Genomic DNA, 23,535 nt, shown 5'->3' on the forward strand with positions numbered 1-23,535 from the left:
CCATGTAGGAAAATGAACCGAGGGAAACCCTGGAATGTGTTTGTATGACATGTGTATCAAATGAAAGGCATTAAAGAGTATTTTATGAGGGAGTGGGCCATAGTTCTATAGGTGGACGCCATTTAGGGATATAGCCATAAAGGTGGATCAGGGTTGACTCTAGAATGCGTTTGTACGATATGGGTATCAAATGAAAGGTGTTAATGAGCATTTTAAAAGAGAGTAATCCTTAGTTCCATAGGTGGACGCCGTTTCGAGATATCGCCGTAAAGGTGGACCAGGGGTGACCCTAGAATTTGTTTGCACAATATGGGCATCAAACGAAAGGTGTTAATGAGTATTTTAAAAGGGAGTGGGCCTTAGTTCTATAGGTGGACGCCGTTTCGAGATATCGCCATAAAGGTGGGCCAGGGGTGACTCTAGAATTCGCTTGTGCAATATGGGTATCAAACGAAAGGAGTTAATGAGTATTTTAAGAGGGAGTGGGCCTTAGTTCTATAGGTGGACGCATTTTCGAGGTATCGCAATAAAGGTGGACCAGGGGTGACTCTAGACTTTGTTTGTACGATATGGGTATCAAATGAAAGGTGTTAATGAGTATTTTTAAAAGGGAGTGGGCCTTCGTTTTATAGGTGTTCGCCTTTTCGAGATATCGCCATAAAGGTGGACCAGGGGTGACTTTAGAATTTGTTTGTATGATATGGGTATCAAATGAAAGGTGTTAATGATTATTTTAAAAGGGCGTGGGGCTTAGTTCTATAGGTGGACCCCTTTTCGAGATATCGCCATAAAGGTGGACCAGGGGTGACTCTAGAATTCGTTTGTGCAATATGGGTATCAAACGAAAGGAGTTAATGAGTATTTTAAGAGGGAGTGGGCCTTAGTTCTATAGCTGGACGCCTTTTCGAGATATCGCCATAAAGATGGACCAGGTGTGACTCTAGAATGCGTTTGTACGATATGGGTATCAAATGAAAGGTGTTAATGAGTATTTTAAAAGGGAGTAATCCTTAGTTCCATAGGTGGACGCCGTTTCGAGATATCGCCATAAAGGTGGACCAGGGGTGACCCTAGAATTCGTTTGTGCAATATGGGTATCAAACGAAAGGAGTTAATGAGTATTTTAAGAGGGAGTGGGCCTTTCTGGACCAGGGGTGACTCTAGACTTTGTTTGTACGATATGGGTATCAAATGAAAGGTGTTGATGAGTATTTTTAAAAGGGAGTGGGCCTTCGTTCTATAGGTGTTCGGCTTTTCGAAATATCGCCGTAAAGGTGGACCAGGGGTGACTCTAGAATGAGTTTGTACGATATGGGTATCAAATTAAAGGTATTAATGAGAGTTTTAAAAGGGAGTGGTGGTAGTTGTATATGTGAAGGCGTTTTCCAGATATCGACCAAAATGTGGACCAGGGTGACCCAGAACATCATCTGTTGGATACCGCTAATTTATTTATATATGTAATACCTGCCAAGATTTTAAGGGTTTTTTATTTCGCCCTGCAGAACTTTTTCATTTTCTTCTACTTAATATGGTAGGTGTCACAATCATTTTATAAAGTTTTTTCTAAAGTTATATTTCGCGTCAATAAAACAATCCATTTACCTTACCATATTTCATCCCTTTTTTCGTATTTGGTATAGAATTATGGCATTTTTTTAATTTTTCGTAATTTTCGATATGGAAAAAGTGGGCGTGGTTATAGTCGGATTTCGTTCATTTTTCATACCAAGATAAAGTGAGTTCAGATAAGTACGTGAACTGAGTTTAGTAAAGATATATCGATTTTTGCTCAAGTTATCGTGTTAACGGCCATGCGGAAGGACAGACGGACGACTGTGTATAAAAACTGGGCGTGGCATCAACCGATTTCGCCAATTTTCACAGAAAACAGTTAACGCCATAAAATCTATGCCCCTACCAAATTTGAAAAGGATTGGTTAATTTTTGTTCGACTTATGGCGTTAAAAGTATCCTAGACAAATTAAATGAAAAAGGGCGGAGCCACGCCCATTTTTTAATTTTCTTTTATTTTTGTATTTTGTTGCACCACATCATTACTGGAGTTGAATCTTGACATAATTTACTTATATACTGTAAAGATATTAAATTTTTTGTTAAAATTTTACTTTTAAAAAAATTTTTTTTTAAAAGTGGGCGTGGTCCTTCTCCGATTTTGCTAATTTTTATTAAGCGTACATATAGTAATAAGAGTAACGTTCCTGCCAAATTTCATCATGATATCTTCAACGACTGCCAAATTACAGCTTGCAAAACTTTTAAATTAACTTCTTTTAAAAGTGGGCGGTGCCACGCCCATTGTCCAAAATTTTACTAATTTTCTATTTTGCGTCATAAGTTCAACTCATCTACCAAGTTTCGTCGCTTTATCGGTCTTTTGTAATGAATTATCGCACTTTTTCGGTTTTTCGAAATTTTCGATATCGAAAAAGTGGGCGTGGTTATAGTCCGATATCGTTCATTTTAAATAGCGATCTGAGATGAGTGCTCAGGAACCTACATACCAAATTTCATCAAGATACCTCAAAATTTACTCAAGTTATCGTGTTAACGGACGGACGGACGGACGGACATGGCTCAATCAAATTTTTTTTCGATCCTGATTATTTTGATATATGGAAGTCTATATCTATCTCGATTACTTTATATATGTACAACCAACCGTTATCCAATCAAACTTAATATACTCTGTGAGCTCTGCTCAACTGAGTATAAAAATCAACGCGACTGAATCCAGTGTATAAATGCAAAATGTTTTGCGCATTGTTGTTGTAACAATAACATACGTACAACAAAAAAAAAAAAACAACAAATGAACGCCATGCACACATGATTGATATAATTTGGCGGATAAACTGGCATTGCAAGTATTATCACGACGCAGCAACAAACTATGACTCTTCGTCGTGGAGGAGTTAATGCACTACGTAAATAAAAGTCTGCTTTTAGGCGCATAAAGCAAAAAGGGGTGAATAAAGTACGTACAAGCATATTGCGAGTGTGGTTGAGGTCGAATATAATAACTGCGCAGGGAAAACGAAAAAAAAAATATCATAAAATAAATAACCACAGAAATCTGCGTCAAATATTATATAATATTTACGACTAAGTGGTGTGGTGTGAGAAAAACGCGCTCGCTCAATAACAGTGCGATGGTGAACACTATTGAATTGCAGCAGATGAGCAATATACCGTGATAATTTATGCACCCCAGTGGAAAAGCGTCAAATTTGTGGATTAAAAACGGCCACAAGCGGCACAAAGACTCACTGCGATGCCACAAATGTGCGTATGTGTGGTTGCACGTGTGAATGTTTATATGAATGTGTGCGCAATGGCAGTATGCTAAAATATGCAAACTCGGGAAAAACAATAAATTATTACACACATTGGCTGCAAGGTACAAAAATATGGATATGTATATGTGCATACTGGCACTTTCACGCCGATCAAATTGGGCAGATTCGAAAGTGAAACGAGCGAGTTGTGATGAGGCGGCAAGAAAGGTTAAAAATACGCTCGCTTTGTTGAATTCCCCAAACGACATTTGCAGTTATGGAGAGTAGCGTGTAAAAAATATATCAATACACGTGCATACATATAAGTAAAAATCTGCATTTGTGACTAATCAAATAACGACGAAAAAACAATCGAAGATAAAGCACTGCCAACACCAGCGGAGCATCGACACAGTTGCCACAGACAAATAAATAATCTGCAATGTAATATGGTGTGAGGGCGTGGTATAGGAATCTTAATAAGCAAATGTAAAGAAGCTTTTGGTTTGTTGTTCTAGCATAGCATAAACGTTGTTATTTGCAAGTGCCTTTTTTAACATAATATTATTTTGGGTTCATTATATTTTTATGGTGTAAAGTCCTTACAATCTTTCCTTTGTCTGCTGCCAATCCATTTTTATTTTATTTTTTACTTTTGGTCCCAAGTGTAACAAATTTACTCAACTTTACAAATAAGTGTAGTCAGTTAACTGCGCATTTTATATTTATTTGAATAATAAATTAGGGTTTGAAATGTAATAATAAGCCAGCACACAACAATAACAATGTTTTCTCTTTAATACAAAGACATACCAATCAATAACCCTTGGAGGAAGAAGGAAGCATATTTCCTTCGGCCGACAATAAAAAAAAATGTTTTTCTTAAGCAAATAAAGGAAAAACATATAAACATATTCGTTAAACGAAATAGAAGAAAAACAAAAAAAAAACAAATCCGTAAAAATTTGACTCTAAATTATAACCGAACATCTTAGGAAAAAATTTAGCTATGTACATATACAAGAATATTTTCCGGCCCCTTCAATAAAAAATGGACTTTTTTATAAAACAAATAAGAGAAAAAGTTATAAACTTATTCTTTAAACAGAATTAACAAAAACAAAACTCGATAAAAATATGACTCCAAAATATAACTTCCGTAAAAGGTTTCGAAAAGTTGTCCTATTTTCACTGAATTGTTTTTAATAAACTTCCTCTTTACGGATATGTTCACTCTTAAAAGCGTGTATAACATATTCTGGATATACATACATAACGCCTAAATAAAAACCCATCCACGCCCAAGCTCTGACCTTTCATAATCCTAACAATACAAAATCCCTCAAGGTTCGAATCGAAATCGACAAAATCCCGACAAAAATCTCAATTAAATATGAGCATAAGTTAACAAAGTTGCTTTAGTTTTCATCTTTCTGTATAAGGACCGCCAGCTGGTTCGAATCAAACCAAATCACTGAACCGAACCGCTTTAATTTTTTTGGAGGTTTGCAGAAGGTTTCTTAAATTTTTTCGTTCCGTAATTTGGTTAGGCCTGTATCTTGGCCTGACTGGATTATGTTTTGTCGGGATCTCCTTATATTGCTGATGGAACCACAGCAGCTAGACAGTTAGACCAGAAAAGCAAATAATATGATGGGAAATATCGCATCGCTTCATAAGTACACTGCTTACGGGCGCAGCAACGCGAAAGACGAGAAGAAGAAAGATTCCTAAGAAGAAAAAATCGTGAGGACAAATGGTAGTTTTCATAGAACAAGAGGTTTCCCGTGAAGAGCTTTGTATTTTGTAATTTATAACTTTCGCATATGAAAAATAATAAGATTATTTCAAAATATTTGTTTATCAAAACCGTTTGTTGAATTGCCTTTCGACAAGTTCTTAATTGAGTCATGTATGAAACGTGTAACTGCAGCCTATTTTAGCTGTACACAAATTCGAGTTCATTGCTCTCTATCTAAGGTATTGTCGCTTGCTCATTCACTAAACGTTTTACTCCAATAAGAAGATATCGATTTCTCTAAAGCATCGATGACATTACCGGAACAAAAAAAAAACAAGTAGTGGTCTGTACAGGTGACAAGATATTTAATCAGAACTGCTAGCACATCTTCAAGGTTTTGATATGTTTGCAAAACGGTCCTAAGTACAAATGTATCTATCAAAAATTAAAAAAATGTCAGCTAAATTATAGATATCTCAAGTGTCTTTAAATGTTCTGAACATTAGTTCGATGTATTTGTATTTAAACTCTGATTTTATGTGGAAGAAATGGGGATACATATATCGGGTTTGCTTTTGGCTTTGCCTCACAGTAGTTCAATATTTATACATATGTGGGGCTTAAAACGCACTGCAGTCCATTTGTCGTCCATTCTGATGATTTTTTTCTCTAAACGAAAGGTGTTGAGAATTAAAATAGCATGGATGATTTTAAGATAGATCAATTTTGATTTTTTGTTTCTAAATATTTGTTTTTGGAGCAAAATATACGAAACTGGCGAATTCTGAAAGTACTTCAATCTCCTGCTTATACAATTTTAAGATTTTTTGAAAATTATATCAATTAAATAGATATAACTTACTATAATATTGTGACGAATATTAGCAACACTAAGGGATACTATCATCTCTAAGCCGATATTAAGCAGTCATTGGTATGTGCATAAACAAATCAATCATTATGTCTACACATATGCACAAACAAGCAGCGGAGAAGCAGCGGAGAGATACGCACAAACACATGCATATAACTGAGATACTCACAGAAGTATGCAATCATCGGTGGAAGTATCATTCACATAAACATGTGCATATTGCTATGCGAGAAGCTATAAATGTGCATCTGTAGTTTATAGCTGGTTATTTTATAGCTGGTAACTAAGTAGTAAATTCTAGAAGAAGAAACGCCTAGAAGTATGTAAACGACGAAACCGAAGAGTATAAAAGCAGCACAAGCTGAGGCATGAGCAATTCAGTTGCGAAGTGAAGTTTAATTGTGAAGTACTTTCAAAGCGGTCTAATAAGGACCATTTTGTAATACAGAACGTTGCAAATAAGCGAAAGTTCACTAAATTCGTTACAATATTTTATATCAAAAAGTATTGCCTAGACCTCCTTCCTTACATCTATGTATATAATACTACTTTATTTTGTCTTGAACTCCTGAAACTGAAAAAACTGACGAAACTTTACCGGAGCGTCAAAATACAAGACCAATATTGTACAAAAGAAAGCGATACCAATGCCCCCACAGTTTACAGGCTAGGGTTATTAGTGTCTAAATGATGATTTAATAATTTTATTTAGTTACACCTTTGTATATTTTTTGAAAAAAAAAAAAAAAAAAATGTTAATATCGCCAAATGCAAGTAACAGAAGTGGTATGTACCAATGAAAGAAAAAAAACTTTTGTTGGAAAAATTTTCTGGTGTATCGAGTGACAGAAAAATACATTAAAAATTTCGACTATTCGCTTTTGTGAGCTACCAGAAGAAGTTTGGAAACCATTCATCATTCGAGTTCAAAAATAAAATTAGAGGTGCAAGCTCGTCACGGTTAAAGTTGCTAAAAGATCACGAAACGGTGCATGGCATTTGGTTAAAATAAACAAATTTAATGTAGTGTACTTACTTATAGGCATATTCTAAATTATCGCCACATCCACCCCATGTCCAATCGTCATGCAGTTGTTTTGGACGTGAACCCCGAGAACATCCGCACGATGCCAGTTGCCCATCCCGACAAGCGCGCGCTATAAAGCTCGTTACCATAGCAGCAGAGAGCGCATGAATGAAAGCCATTTCCGGTGAACCTAAAATAGTAAATTAAGATACTTGTATAGTGTTAACTGTATAATGTTTAAATAAATGAATGAGAAAGGTCATAGTTTAATGATAAATAAAAAAATAAATGTAAGGCGCAATAACTTCCGAAGAGATTTTAGGCCCAGTTTCTCTCTTCCAATTTGCGTCGTGTTCCTTTTAATTTTTCTTACAAATTGGCAGGACGTGCCCTACTTGTTTTTTGCTGACTCCGAACGGCATTTGCAAGGCAGATGAGTTTTCATTTGTGAAGCTGCCGAGGGGCGACTCCGCATAGGAAAATTTTCTTCCAATTAAAAAGCTTATTTCCAAAATTTTGATATTGCTTCGCCCGCGGCTTGAACAGGATCTTTGGTGTGGTAGGCGGGGAACGCTACCATCTCACCACGGTGGCCGCCACATAGTTTAGTGATAGTTGTATTTAAATTAATTTCTATTCGAGTACGTTTCATCGACTAATTGACTACACCTGACGAAAAATGTTCAGCCACAGTGAATTTGTAGTAAAATTTTCGAAACTATTTAAGTTGTCTAGTTATTCGACAAACTTAGAAAATAGAAAATTTCGCAAATCTGATGCCAGAATTAAAAAAATTAAAAACAATTCTGCGTCCGAAAATTGTGTGCGTGTATCTGTGAATGCCACGGCGTATGAGTAACGTGGCTCCAAAAACTTTTTCCACTTATCCCTAAAGAGCGTGTTCCGCGATCAGCTCATTTCGTTTAAAGTTGTATTTTAGAAAAAGTTGGCAGGATTTTAGAATAGTCCACTGGATTGTGGAAAATGTTATTTGTAGAGCCGTAGAGAGAAAATCCGAGCCCGGGACTAAACAATTTACGGGCCCCCTATAAAAAAACCTCTAATACATTTGATTAATTTGAAATAATGACGTCTCATTCATGAATCATTATTGATGGATTACATCAAACAAAATAACTAAGAGCTGAAACTAAAATTAACACAAAATATTTACTATTTATACTATTTTATCGTAACGTAGAAATAAAATTATCTTTTAACAGCCACATATTGTTTCAAATAATATTTTCTAGTTATGTATTTGGTAACATTTTAGAACATTTCTGATAAATATAATGATAATTATAAATTTTAATTATTCAATATAGAAGGTTCTGATATCAAAGAGTGTCTTTTCTTGCTTTATTCGCTGCAAAATTCTTTATAATAATATCAAAATTTAACTGTCTTTCCAAAACTGATTCAACTCAAAGCGTGGCAAGTCCTGAAACTCGCTCTTGAGATGAGCACCATCTATGAAAGATTTTGATCCTTGAAAGGGTGCTGAAGGAACGTTCTGCACTAGCTACAATGACAGGTATAGTGCAAAAGATACGTAAAGCAACAGAAATGTTGTGGAAAATTGTATACAGATTTTGAACATATGTAGATGGCATTTAGTAATTCCAATGGTGACATACCTTTATCAAAATTTGCTTCGTAAATGTGTTTCAAGTGAATTATTTCGCATTCTAAACTTTAAGAAACGTGCGACTTGTATTTTCGACAAATTCTACTGCGCTCGCCCGAACCGTAGTTTTATCCGTGTTTTCAAATTGCCAAAAAAAAAAAGAAACGTCTCGTTCAAATTCCTCATAGGCGTTGGCGTTGTAGCTTTCGAGCTGGCCAAATAATTCGAATATTATTCGACCTTCATCCGGTATTATTATATACGCGCAATAAAGTAACTCAAATATCAACAAAAAAACTCAGAAGTCAAATTGCAGAAGTCAAATTGCTGAAGTAAAATTTCAGAAGTGAAAATTCGGAAGTCAAATTTCAGAAGTGAAAATTCAGAAGTCAAAATTCAGAAAGTAATCAGACGACAAAAAAAACATAAAATTTTTCTCAAAATTCGGAAACGTTTATTTATTTGGAAGGAATTATGTATAAAGAAAAAGTAGTAATATCTAAAATTTTATATTGTGCGCAATAGCAAGGATGTAATTAATTAAATCTTTCACGTTTATCTTTTTCACATGAATTTGCAATATTAAAAAACAAAGCCTTTATATTTTATCTTGCGTTTCCGATATGGCTCGCCTCCAGCTGAAAATGGCTGCAGTTTTGTTTCTGTTATTGCATGTTCGTTTTTTATTTCACTTATGAAATTAAATATGTTAGGGTATGTCCCAAATGCACTTCGAATTACGTTGTGCCACCTTTAGATATAATTACTTGTACGGACTTCACCCAATGGTGATATTATACATATTCCATAATTCGATTGTATATAACGCCTTCTTTCCACATTGCTGTGCTCCAGGGTAAAAAAAATTCAGAAGTCAAAATTCAGAAAGTAATAAGGCATCAAAAAAATACAAACTTTTGCGCAAAATTTTACTTCTTAATTTTGACTTCTGAAACTTGACTTCTGAATATTGATTTCAGAATTTTTTTTTTCGGATTTTTGATTCTGAATTTTGGCTTTCTGAAAAAAGGGTTCTGACTAATGTTTTCTGAAAAAATGTGTTTCCAAATTTTTGTTTTCTGCATCTATGGGGGGAACCAGATGTCGGACCTCAACATCTAAGGTGGCATCTCTAGCTTGGAGTACGACATTTCTTTCATTAATTGTAGTCAGTATTTTGAACAAAATTGAGGATAGAAAGATACATTCGGACTTGTTCATGTACTTGAGAATGCCGGTCCGTATGCTTGTGTAGTCAAATTTAGCTTAAATAATGCGTTTGGAGCTTGTGTTAATCCTGGAACATGGCTTGCGAATGGTCTAATTGCCTCAATTCTAGCCAATCACCTAGTATCTGAAAGACTGGTAAGAGAGCTCGGTAAATTTTTTTGAGGATGTCCCATCGTTGTGGACTGCTGTTGAAAATATCAAAACATTTTTGTACAACTCCGAAGAAAGTAATTGCAGACGTACAACATTCTGCAGCATCAACGCCACATAAATTGAGATTGTGGGTTGTACAAGGCGAGTAATCAGCATTCGAGTTTTTGTCGAGAATGTGACGTTGTGCTCCGTTGTAAGCTCCTTTCATATTGGCGCCGTCATCGTACCCTTGTGCACGACAATCTTTTAATGGGATTTCCTGTTTACCTAGAGTATGGCAAATTAGATCAGCGATTTTCTGACCAATTACAATTCACGAAAGCCAAAAACCGTTCTTGAATTGTAAAATTTGTTGCTTTCGAATTGAAATGGAGGTAGCGCAAAATGAACGTAGTCCGTTCAACGTGACCAGGATCGGGCGTAGCATCAACGATATTAGCAAAATTCTTGGCTTTCTTGCGTTGATCTAATATAGTTACCCTCACGTGCTTTGCACAAATTTCTATAAATTCGTTCTAAATTTCTGGGGAAAGATATTGAACTTGTAAACGTTTGAGCTGTCGTTGTGAAATCCTAACATTCTCCAAATGATCTCTAAGTATCGGATCATAATGGGTTATGAGTTTTAATATGCCCAAAAAATTTGCATTGTTTTGTTCACCAAGATATATACTTTCGCTTCTGAAAGCTAGGCCTCTTTCACCCAAAAATAAAATAGTGCCCAAAATTCTATATAACATTTCTTTCCACTTTTGAGTTTCAGTGATTAGCTGGTCATTGATAAGTGTAACAATTGTGGTCTCCTTTTGAATTCGTTTTTGTAAAGATCGCCATTGAATATAACATTTAGTGTGATCTGAAGTATTTTCGTGTGCTGGCAGTTTGTCGTATAGCAGATCGCAAAAACTAGTTATTCACGTACCGATGTCGAAGTGTTTTAAATAATCCGGACTTTGATACAGAGTTGGTGGTGTTGTTGGAAGACTTTTTGAAGAGGAACCTTCATCGGTGTCACCACGAAAACTTTACGATTTCGGATTCATTTTTGTTTGATGTTTTTATTGTCTCCTCACTGTTCAAATGCCCAGGCAAAAAAGCATTTTCAATAGTCGAATCGGATGCGGAACCTGAATGGTTTTGAGCCAGCTGCCAAATGAAATATTTATTCTTATATTTTAAGGAAAAGGACTTTTCAAATAATTTTTCACACTTCACTATAATATAAAAACGAAATTCAGATATTTGGTGCTTTTAAAATTCGGCTTAAAAATTGAACATGGAACAGCTAAAGACTCTCCTGAATTAAAAAAAATGTCTTAGTACCTCTAAATCGCGGGACCCTTATTGTATTTTAAAATAATGTTAAAAATATAAAAGCTGCCCTGACCAAAATGAAGCTTTCAAAGCCAATTCTAAATAGTAAAAAAAAGGTTTTATTATGCATTAGACAAGTTTCTATCCACTTCTTGAGCTAAAAAAATCTGAAAAATTTGTTAGATATTCCATTTTTCGATTTTACATACGTTGGGTATATTTTCCTGAAATATCACTAGGTTTTATAATGAAAAACCAAAGTTGAACTTGTAACCGAAAACTTGAGCTTAAATACGTCAAAATGTCGTTTTTTGAGAAGTGATTTTGCGGTGAGCACATTTTATCGAAAGCCATTAATCCAATCGATTTCAAACTTTTACAATAGCTACTTCGTTAAGGAAGGAAATCCAAATAAGATTTTTTTTTTACAAAAACATGCACAAGTTTTATAGAAATCAAAGTTTGCTGTTTCTTTCGTCGACGAAAATTGTTTTGAGTTTATTCATCAAAATTTGGAAAGGTGGGGGGAGGGGTATTTAATATTTTCTTCCATATGAAAAGAGCATAAATTTTTTCTCATACGGGTACCATTCATGGCATAAAGAAATTAAACGAACCTAAATAAAAAACATTTCAGCAAATAACACGTTGAGGTGCAATAAAGCGGCTTTTATGAGAAGGAACGACCATAAACAATTCAGCCAATAATTAAAAAAAAAAAATTTTTAATTTCGAACTATTGATTTATAGTTTTATGAATTATTTTTATTACGCACTTTTCTAGCCCAATCAATTTTGGTCTAACAAAGTACAAGATATGGTCTCCGAAATCCAAATAATTTTCGACAATATTCAGACTTTAACCCGTATACAAAATAGAGCTTTGTGTCTTTATTATGTAAGAAAATATTAAACATCCTTCCGGAAAAAATGTGAAAATTTAACACGAATTTCCGATGACATTGATCTCATCGACCTGATCTACAGAGTCGTAAGCTCTACATCCTTCCAACTGAAATAAAGGGGAAAAAATGTGTTCGATTGTAAATGAGGACAAAACGAAAAAGCTGTTGGCATCAAGCAAAGATTCAACGCATTTGCGCCTGTCACACTTCCCACTTTTGGTAGCCACAATTTCGAAATAGAAAAAAACTTTCGTTATTTGGAGACAAGCATTAACGCAAGCAACAACATCAGCTTTAAAATCCAGCGAACGATTACTTTTGCTAATCAATTCTTATTTGGATAAGGTTGGAAATTGAATTTTAAAGTCGTCTCTCGGCAAACTTAAATCATGCTCTAAAAGTAACTTATCGCAGCCTTTCTGCTATATGGTGCAGAAGCTTGGACCATGACAACATCAGATGAAGTGGCTCTGGATGTGTTTGAGAAAAAAGTTCTTCGAAAAATGTATGGATCTCTACGCGTTGGCGACAACAAACCGAGCTGTATATGCTTCAGCCGATTAAAGCACAGCAGCTATGCTGAGCCATGCTATGTGAAAGATAATGCTCCTCCTAACAAAGTAGTTCTGTCGGAACCCACCTATGGAAGCAGATTTAAACTCCCTTGGTGTGCCCAATTGGTAACAGTTAACCCAGGTGCGCCTTTTTGGACGACCATAGCCCTTTAAGCAATTGGTGAGTTAAACCTATCAGGCTAGAATTGAACATAAGGGATACCCCAGTGTAATGGGCAGGATAATTGTGCGCCATATTTCATACCACTATTAGGACTATAACGCATACTAGAAATGCTCACTCACATCTAGCAACTATTTCTGTCCACTTGCCACATTTTAATTGCTGAATAATTCCTTAACAACTTCAAGGAAGTCAAAACTGAACAACTTACAAAATTTTAGATTAACTATTTTAATTTTTCTTCTCACGAGTGTGACAAAGCTGGTACTGTTCGATACTACGAATAGCAATCACTCGAGGGGCAAGTCGCAAATAATTTGATAGCTTTTTCAAAACAAAGTGAATTTAAAGATTAAATTTAGTATTTTTTGATTGATTGAAGGTTTTAATAATATTTGTATCTACAATGTCTGCTGTGTTAAAAAAAAATTATGCACGCACCAAGGTTCACTTTCTTATGGAACCTCCCGTAATAAATTTGAAATTTTCATAAAGCTTTCCGTTATTTTCAAATTCTTCCTAAGTAATCGAAAAAGTAAGCATTTAATACACGAAACTTGATACAATTTACCGCTTCTTTTTCGTGTTCGCTGCTGTAGGTTGCGCCTGAGATCATTGACTTTAATAGAACGGTGGTGCTTTTTATGGAGCTTCTTTTTCAACTTCCTTAACTGTTCGAGTTCTTTAGAGAGCTACGGATGCTTAGTAGTTTTTATACTCAGTTGAGCAGAGCTCACAGAGTACATTAAGTTTGATTGGATAACGGTTGGTTGTACATATATAAAGGAATCGAGATAGATATAGACTTCCATATATCAAAATAATCAGGATCGAAAAAAGATTTGATTGAGCCATGTCCGTCCGTCCGTCCGTCCGTCCGTCCGTTAACACGATAGCTTGAGTAAATTTTGAGGTATCTTGATGAAATTTGGTATGTAGGTTCCCGAAAATTTCGAAAAACCGAAAAGTGCGATAATTCATTATAAAAGACCGATAAAGCGACGAAACTTGGTAGATGAGTTGAACTTATGACGCAAAATAAAAAATTAGTAAAATTTTGGACAATGGGCGTGGCACCGCCCACTTTTAAAAGAAGGTAATTTAAAAATTTTGCAAGCTGTAATTTGGCAGTCGTTGAAGATATCATGATGAAATTTGGCAGGAACGTTACTTTTATTACTATATGTACGCTTAATAAAAATTTGCAAAATCGGAGAAGGACCACGCCCACTTTTAAAAAAAAAATTTTTTTAAGTAAAATTTTAACAAAAAATTTAATATCTTTACAGTATATAAGTAAATTATGTCAACATTCAACTCCAGTAATGATGTGCAACAAAACACAAAAATAAAAGAAATTTAAAAATGGACGTGGCTCCGCCCTTTTTCATTTAATTTGTCTAGGATACTTTTAACGCCATAAGTCGAACAAAAATTAACCAATCCTTTTGAAATTTGGTAGGGGCATAGATTTTATGGCGTTAACTGTTTTCTGTGGGCTAAATCGGTTGATGCCACGCCCAGTTTTTATACACAGTCGTCCGTCTGTCCTTCCGCATGGCCGTTAACACGATAACTTGAGCAAAAATCGATATATCTTTACTAAACTCAGTTCACGTACTTATCTGAACTCACTTTATCTTGGTATGAAAAATGAACGAAATCCGACTATGACCACGCCCACTTTTTCGATATCGAAAATTACGAAAAATGAAAAAAATACCATAATTCTATACCAAATACGAAAAAAGGGATGAAATATGGTAAGGTAATTGGATTGTTTTATTGACGCGAAATATAACTTTAGAAAAAACTTTATAAAATGGTTGTGACACCTACCATATTAAGTAGAAGAAAATGAAAAAGTTCTGCAGGGCGAAATAAAAAACCCTTAAAATCTTGGCAGGTATTACATATATAAATAAATTAGCGGTATCCAACAGATGATGTTCTGGGTCACCCTGGTCCACATTGTGGTCGATATCTGGAAAACGCCTTCACATATACAACTACCACCACTCCCTTTTAAAACTCTCATTAATACCTTTAATTTGATACCCATATCGTACAAAACTCATTCTAGAGTCACCCCTGGTCCACCTTTATGGCGATATTTCGAAAAGGCGAACACCTATAGAACGAAGGCCCACTCCCTTTTAAAAATACTCATTAACACCTTTCATTTGATACCCATATCGTACAAACAAAGTCTAGAGCCACCCCTGGTCCAGAAAGGCCCACTCCCTCTCAAAATACTCATTAACACCTTTCATTTGATACCCATATCGTACAAACAAAGTCTAGAGTCACCCCTGGTCCACCTTTATTGCGATACCTCGAAAATGCGTCCACCTATAGAACTAAGGCCCACTCCCTCTTAAAATACTCATTAACTCCTTTCGTTTGATACCCATATTGCACAAACGAATTCTAGAGTCAGTCCTGGCCCACCTTTATGGCGATATCTCGAAACGGCGTCCACCTATAGAACTAAGGCCCACTCGCTTTTAAAATACTCATTAACGCCTTTCGTTTGATGCCCATATTGTGCAAACAAATTCTAGGGTCACCCCTGGTCCACCTTTATGGCGATATCTCGAAACGGCGTCCACCTATGGAACTAAGGATTACTCCCTTTTAAAATGCTCATTAGCACCTTTCATTTGATACCCATATCGTACAAACGCATTCTAGAGTCACCCCTGGTCCATCTTTACGGCGATATCTCGAAAAGGTGTCCATCTATAGAACTTAGGTCCACGCCCTTTTAAAATACTCATTAATACCTTTTATTTGATACCCATATCGTACAAACGCATTCTAGAGTCAACCCTGATCCACCTTTATGGCTATATCCCTAAATGGCGTCCACCTATAGAACTATGGCCCACTCCCTCATAAAATAATCTTTAATGCCTTTCATTTGATACACATGTCATACAAACACATTCCAGGGTTTCCCTCGGTTCATTTTCCTACATGGTTATTTTCCCTTATGTTGTCACCATAGCTCTCAACTGAGTATGTAATGTTCGGTTACACCCGAACTTTACCTTCCTTACTTGTTTATATATGCATTGAAATGTGGTTCGCGCAAATATCATATGGCACACCTAAATCAAAATAGCGATCAACTCTCTTTATTGAGTATACAGATCGGTAGTTATTGAATTGGGGAACCTGATGGCATGCACAACTTCAAAATTTAAAATTTCAGACTTTACCTCCTATTCATTTATGTATGTAGGTGCGCGATATATAGTTGACTTAAAAATACACACTATAGTCTGAACAATTAAAATCTTATTAGCCCTGCTATGACTGTAAGTAATTTTTTTATACCTATCATGAACACAAAATGGTATACTAACTTTGGTCCGATGTTTGTAACGTTGAGAAATATAGAAGATAGACTCACCATTAAGTATATAGAATTGATCAGGGCGACGAACTGAGTTGATATAGCCATGTCCATCTGTCCGTCTGTCCGTTAGTCCGTCTGTCTGTTTGAACGCAAACTAGTCCCTCAAATTTTGAGATATCTCAATGAAATTTGGCACTAGGATGTATTTTTGTATTATATTAGACATTTGTCGGATCCGTTAGGATCGGACCACTATAACATATATCTCCCATACAACCGATCGTTCAGATAAGACGTTTTGTTCATTCCTGCCGCAATTTAGAAAGTATAAACGTGAAACTCTGTGATATATATTTATATATATCATAGAAGATTTTCTGAAAAAATCACTTTGATCGGAGCTATATATAATGTATATCCCATACAATCGATCGTTCAGATAGAAAGGTTTTTCGCAATTTCTCCCTTAATTTCCAATATAAAAACCTGAAACTAGGTGATATATATTCTAATATATCATAGAAGATTTCCTGTAGAAATCAATTCGATCGGAGTTATATATAATATATATCCCATACAGCCGATCGTTCAGATAAGGGGTCCTTGGCCATTTTTATACTCAGCTGAGCAGAGCTCACAGAGTATATTAACTTTGTTCGCATAACGGTATTCCGTAACGGCATAAACTAATCGAGATAGATATAGACTTCTATATATCAAAAAGATCTGGGTGAACAAAGAAATTCATTTAGCCATGTCCGTCCGTCTGTCCGTCCGTCTGTAAACACGATAACTCGAGTAAATTTTGAGGTATCTTGATGAAATTTGGTGCGTGAGTTCCTGGGCGCTCATCTCAGATCGCTATTTATAATAAACGCAATCGGACTACAACCACGCCCACTTTTTCGATATCAAATATTTCAAAAACCGAAAAAGTGCGATAATTCATTACCAAAGACGGATAAAGCGATGAAACTTGGCAGGTGCGTTGAACTTATGACGGAAAATAGAAAATTAGAAAAATTTTGGACAACGGGCGTGGCACTGCCCACTTTTGAAAGAAGGTAATTTAAAAGTTTTGCAAGCTGTAATTTGGCAGTCGTTGAAGATATCATGATGAAATTTGGTAGGCACGTTATTCCTATCACAATATGTGTACCAAATAAAAATTAGCGAAAACAGATGACGAGCACGCCCACTTTTAAAAAAAAAAATTTTTTTAAGTCAAATCTTAACAAAAAATTTAATATCTTTACATTATAAAAGTAAATTATGTCAACATTCGACTCCAGTAATGATATGGTGCAACGAAATACAAAGATAAAATAAAATTTCAAAATGGGCTAACTCCGCCCTTTTTCATTTAATTCGTCTAGAATATTTTTAATGCCCTAAGTCGAACAAAAATTTAGCAATCCTTGTGAAATTTGGTAGGGGCATAAATTCTATGACGATAACTGTTTTCTGTGAAAATGGGCGAAATCGGTTGAAGCCACGCCCAGTTTTTATACACAGTCGACCGTCTGTCCTTCTGCTCGGCCGTTAACATGATAACTTGCGCAAAAAACGATATATCTTAACTAAACTTAGTTCACGTACTTATCTGAAGTTACTTTAACTTGGTTTAAAATATGGCCGAAATGCCACTATGACCACGCCCACTTTTCCGATATCGAAAATTACTAAAAAGAAAAAATGCCATAATTCTGTACCAAATATGAAAAAGGAGGTGAAACATGGAAATCTAATATATATTATAAATGGGAAAGTTTGGATGTTAAGATGTTTGGATGTTTGGATGTTTAGATGTTTGGATGTTTGGATGTTTGGATGTTTGGATGTTTGGATGTTTGGATGTTTGGATGTTTGGATGTTTGTCCAGACGTTTGTCTTTGTGACTCAATAACGCAAGAACGGCTGGGCCGATTTGGATGAAATTTTGCACACATATAGCCAATAGTCTAGAAGGATCTACTAGCTATATATTTTTCAAAAGGGGCGTGGTCCCCGCCCCCTAGGAACAGTTATAATTTAATTATTATATTTTTCGTCTTTGCGACTGAATCACGCCAGAATGGCTACACGGATTTTGATGAAATTTGGGACACAGACAGTAGTCTACTAGCGAAATTTTTTTCGAACATGGAAAGAGGGGTGGGGGTCCCACGACCCTTCGAGAAATTATTTTTCATAATTTTTACACATTATAACTTTACGTATACTGGCCTTCACCAATATCACAGACTCAAGGGGTCAAATAAGTCGAGGGCTTACAAAGTAAGCAGTGACACCCTCCGCCCGCCCCCCTTTATCTCCCCCTCTAGTGTAAAATCCATAAATTGTTATAACTCAATCTAAATTTTCTCCTAAATCAATAGTTTTTGGTATCTGGTACATACAGAACGAGATCTAGACAATTTTGGAGGAACGATCAGTGGTCCTCTCCTCTACTCCCGCCATCCGCACTCCATCAATTGTTTTTATTAGCACGCTTTTATTAGCTTTACCTGTATGTTTCTATCTAACTTTTTATTCGCTCCAATGCGCCTGCTGCCTTATTAACATGGTTTTATAATTAGCTTCACCTTATTTGTAATCCAGTAAGGGTCATATCGAGACCCTTCCGGGATCATTTCTGGATGGTTTTCGGGATCGGTTCGGGATTACGCCGGGGTAATTTCGGGACTTTTTCGGGACTATTTCGGGATCATTTTGGGACCCTTCCGGGATCATTTCTGTATAGTTTACGGGATCCGTCCGGGATCCCGTCGGGGTTATTTTGGAACATTTTCGGGACTATTCCGGAATCATTTCGGGACTATTTCGCGATCATTTGGGGACCCTTCCGCCATCATTTCTGGATGGTTTTCGGGATCCGTGCGGGATCTCGTCGGGGTCATATGGGGACTTTTTCGGGATCATTTGAGGGCTCTTCCGGCATCATTTCTGGATGGTTTTTGGGATCCGTCCGGGATATCGTCGGGGTCATTTGGGGACTTTTTCGGGATCATTTGGGGGCTCTTCCGGCATCATTTCTGGATGGTTTTCGGGATCCGTCCGGGATCTCGTCGGGGTCATTTGGGGACTTTTTCGGGATCATTTGGGGGCTCTTCCGGCATCATTTCTGGATGGTTTTCGGGATCCGTCCGGGATCCCGTCGGGGTCATTTCGGGACTTTTTCGCGACTAATACGGGATCATTTGGGAACCCTTTCGGCATCATTTCTGGATAGTTTTCGGGATCCGTCCGGGATCCCGTCGGGGTCATTTCGGGACTTTTTCGCGACTAATACGGGATCATTTGGGAACCCTTTCGGCATCATTTCTGGATGGTTTTCGGGATCCCATTAGGGTAATTTCGGGACTATTAGGGGATCATTTGGGAACCTTTCCGGCATCATTTCTGGATAATTTTCGGGATCCGTCCGGGATGCCGACGAAGTCATTTCGGGACTATTTCGGGATCATTTGGGATACCTACCGGCATCATTTCTGGATGGTTTTTGGGATTCGTCCGGGATCCCGTCGTGGTCCTTTCGGGACTTTTTTTCGACTAATACGGGATCATTTGCGGACCCTTTCGGCATCATTTCTGGATAGTTGTCGGGATCCCGTCACGGTCATTTCGGGACTATTAGGGGATCATTTGAGGACCTTTCCGGCATCATTTCTGTATTGTTTTCGGAATCCTTTCGGGATCCCGTCAGGGTCATTTTGGGACTTTTTTGGGGCTAATACGGGATCATTTGGGGATCCTCTAGGGGTCGTTTCGTGACTTTTTCTGTTTTATTTCGGGATCATTTGCGGACCCTTCCGGCATAATTTCTTGATGGTTTGCCGTTGGAGCCATTTCGGGATTTTTTGTTACTTTTCCAGGATAGTTTTTGGACCCTTCCGGGATCATTTCTGGATCTGTGCGGGATCCCATCTGGGTCATTTCCGGACTATTTCGGGATCATTTTGGGATCCTTCCGGAATCATTTCTGTATGGTTTTCGCGATCCGTCGTTGATTCCCTCGGAGCCATTTCGGAACCTTTTCTGGAGTATGTCGGGGTCATTTGGGGACTTTTTCGGGATCATTTGGGGCTCTTCCGGCATCATTTCTGGATGGTTTTCGGGATCCGTGCGGGATCTCGTTGGGGTCATTTGGGGACTTTTTCGGGATCATTTGGGGGCTCTTCCGGCATCATTTCTGGATGGTTTTCGGGGTCCGTCCGGGATATCGTCGGGGTCATTTGGGGACTTTTTCGGGATCATTTGGGGGCTCTTCCGGCATCATTTCTGGATGGTTTTCGGGATCCATCCGGGATCCCATCAGGGTAATTTCGGGACTATTAGGGGATCATTTGTGGACCTTTCCGGCATCATTTCTGGATAATTTTCGGTATCCGTCCGGGATGCCGACGAGGTCATTTCGGGATTATTTCGGGATCATTTGGGATACCTACCGGCATCATTTCTGGATGGTTTTTGGGATTCGTCCGGGATCCCGTCGGGGTCATTTCGGGACTTTTTCTCGACTAATACGGGATCATTTGCGGACCCTTTCGGCATAATTTCTGGATAGTTGTCGGGATCCGTTCGGGATCCCGTCACGGTCATTTCGGAACTATTAGGGGATCATTTGAGGACCTTTCCGGCATCATTTCTGGATAGTTCTTGGAATCCTTTCGGGATCCCGTCAGGGTCATTTCGGGGCTTCTTCGGGATCATTTAAGGATGGCTTTCAGGATTCGTCCGGGAACCCGTCAGGGTAATTTCTGGACTTTTCCGAGACTATTTCGGGATCATTTTGGGACCTTCCCAAGATCATTTCTGGATGGATTTCGGGATTTGTCCGGGATGCCCTCAGGGTCATTTTGGGACTATTAGGTGAGCATTTGAGGACCGTTCCGGCATCACTTTACGGGATCCGTCCGGGATCCTGTCGGGGTCATTTTGGGACTTTTGCGGGATCATTTGGGGTCTCTCCCGGCATCATTTCTGGATGGTTTTCGGGATCCGTCCGGGATCCTGTCGGGGCCATTTAGGGACTTTTGCGGGATCATTTGGGGTCTCTTCCGACATCATTTCTGGATGGTTTACGGGATCCGTCCGGGATCCTGTCGGGGTCATTTTGGGACTTTTGCGGGATCATTTGGGGTCTCTTCCGGCATCATTTCTGGATGGTTTACGGGATCCGTCCGGGACCCTGTCGGGGTCATTTTGGGACTTTAGCGTGATCATTTGGGGTTTCCTCCGGCATCATTTCTGGATGGTTTACGGGATCCGTCCGGGATCCTGTCGGGGTCATTTTGGGGATTTTGCGGGATCATTTGGGGTCTCTTCCGGCATCATTTCTGGATGCTTTACGGGATCCGTCCGGGATCCTGTCGCGGTCATTTTGGGACTTTTGCGGGATCATTTGGGGTCTCTTCCGGCATCATTTCTGGATGGTTTACGGGATCCGTCCGGGATCCTGTCGGGGTCATTTTGGGACTTTTGCGGGATCATTTGGTGTCTCTTCCAGCATCATTTCTGGATTGTTTTCGGGATCCGTCCGGGATCCTCTCGGGGTCATTTTGAGACTTTTGCGGGATCATTTGGGGTCTCCTCCGGCATCATTTCTGGATGGTTTACGGGATCCGTCCGGGATCCCGTCGGCGTCATTTTGGGACTTTGGCGGGATCATTTGGGGTCCCTTCCGGCATCATTTCTGGATGGTTTACGGGATCCGTCCGGGATCCTGTCGGGGTCATTTTGGGACTTTTGCGGGATCATTTGGGGTCTCTTCCAGCATCATTTCTGGATGGTTTTCGGTCATTTTGGGACTTTTGCGGGATCATTTGGGGTCTCTTCCGGCATCATTTCTGGATGGTTTACGGGATCCGTCCGGGATCCTCTCGGGGTCATTTTGGGACTTTTGCGGGATCATTTGGGGTCTCTTCCGGCATCATTTCTGGATGGTTTACGGGATCCGTCCGGGACCCTGTCGGGGTCATTTTGGGACTTTAGCGGGATCATTTGAGGTCTCCTCAGGCATCATTTCTGGATGGTTTACGGGATCCGTCCGGGATCCTGTCGGGGTCATTTTGGGACTTTTGCGGGATCATTTGGGGTCTCTCCCGGCATCATTTCTGGATGGTTTTCGGGATCCGTCCGGGATCCTGTCGGGGTCATTTAGGGACTTTTGCGGGATCATTTGGGGTCTCTTCCGACATCATTTCTGGATGGTTTACGGGATCCGTCCGGGATCCTGTCGGGGTCATTTTGGGACTTTTGCGGGATCATTTGGGGTCTCTTCCGGCATCATTTCTGGATGGTTTACGGGATCCGTCCGGGACCCTGTCGGGGTCATTTTGGGTCTTTAGCGGGATCATTTGGGGTCTCCTCCGGCATCATTTCTGGATGGTTTTCGGGATCCGTCCGGGATCCCGTCGATGTCATTTCGGGACTATTTCGGCATCATTTGGGGTACCTTCCGGTATCAATTCTAGATGGTTTTCGGGATCCGTCCGGGATCCCGTCGGAATCATTTCGGAATTTTTTCTCGACTAATACAGGATCATTTGGGGACCTTATCGGCATCATTTCTGGATGGTTTTCGGATTCCGTCCGCGATCCCGTCAGGGTCATTTCGGGACTATTTCGGGATAATTTGGGGTACCTGCCGGCATCATTTCTGGATGGTTTTCGGTATCCGTCCGGGATCCCGTCGGTGTCATTTCGGGACCATTTGGGGTCCATTCCGGCATCATTTCTGGATAGTTTCCGGGATCCTTCGGGGATCCCGTCAGGGTCATTTCGGAACCCGCGACTAATGCGGGATCATTTGGGGACCCTTTCGCCATCATATCCGGATGGTTTTCGTGATCCGTCTGGGATACCGTCAGGGTAATTTCGGGACTATTTGGGGATAACTTGGGAACCTTTCCGGCATCATTTCTGGATAGTTTCCGGGATCCGTCGGGAATCACGTCAGGATCATTTCGGAACTATAAGAGGATCATTTCATTTTTCAGCTTTCTTTAAGGGGATCATTTCACCTTCCAGCATAATTTCTGTATACTTTTGGGGTCCCTTCCGGCATCATTTCTGGATCGTTTTCGGGATCCGTCCGAGATCCCGTCGGGTTTATTTTTTTACTTTATCGGGAAAATGTCAGGGAGTTTCGAGACTGTTCTTGGATCATTTGGGGATCCTTCAGGGATAATTTCTGGATGGTTTTCGGGATCCCGTCGGGGTAATTTCGGGACTTTTTCACGACTATTTCGGGGTCAG

The 23,535-nt window shown here is 38.7% G+C and overlaps 1 protein-coding gene across 9 annotated transcripts in view; it reads right to left on the reverse strand.

Moving 5' to 3' along the window:
* Wnt5 (Wnt oncogene analog 5) overlaps nt 1–23,535 on the reverse strand; it is a 638,708-nt gene that overhangs the window by 107,677 nt on the left and 507,496 nt on the right. For all 9 annotated transcript variants that reach the window (XM_067776631.1, XM_067776636.1, XM_067776637.1 and 6 more), the window contains one exon: nt 6,951–7,131. In XM_067776631.1, the coding sequence (XP_067632732.1) occupies nt 6,951–7,131 (181 nt within the window). The remainder of the gene's footprint in view (nt 1–6,950; nt 7,132–23,535) is intronic.

The sequence above is a fragment of the Eurosta solidaginis genome, chromosome 3, assembly GCF_040869045.1.
Source record: "Eurosta solidaginis isolate ZX-2024a chromosome 3, ASM4086904v1, whole genome shotgun sequence".
In the NCBI taxonomy this organism is placed as follows: Eukaryota; Metazoa; Arthropoda; class Insecta; order Diptera; family Tephritidae; genus Eurosta; species Eurosta solidaginis.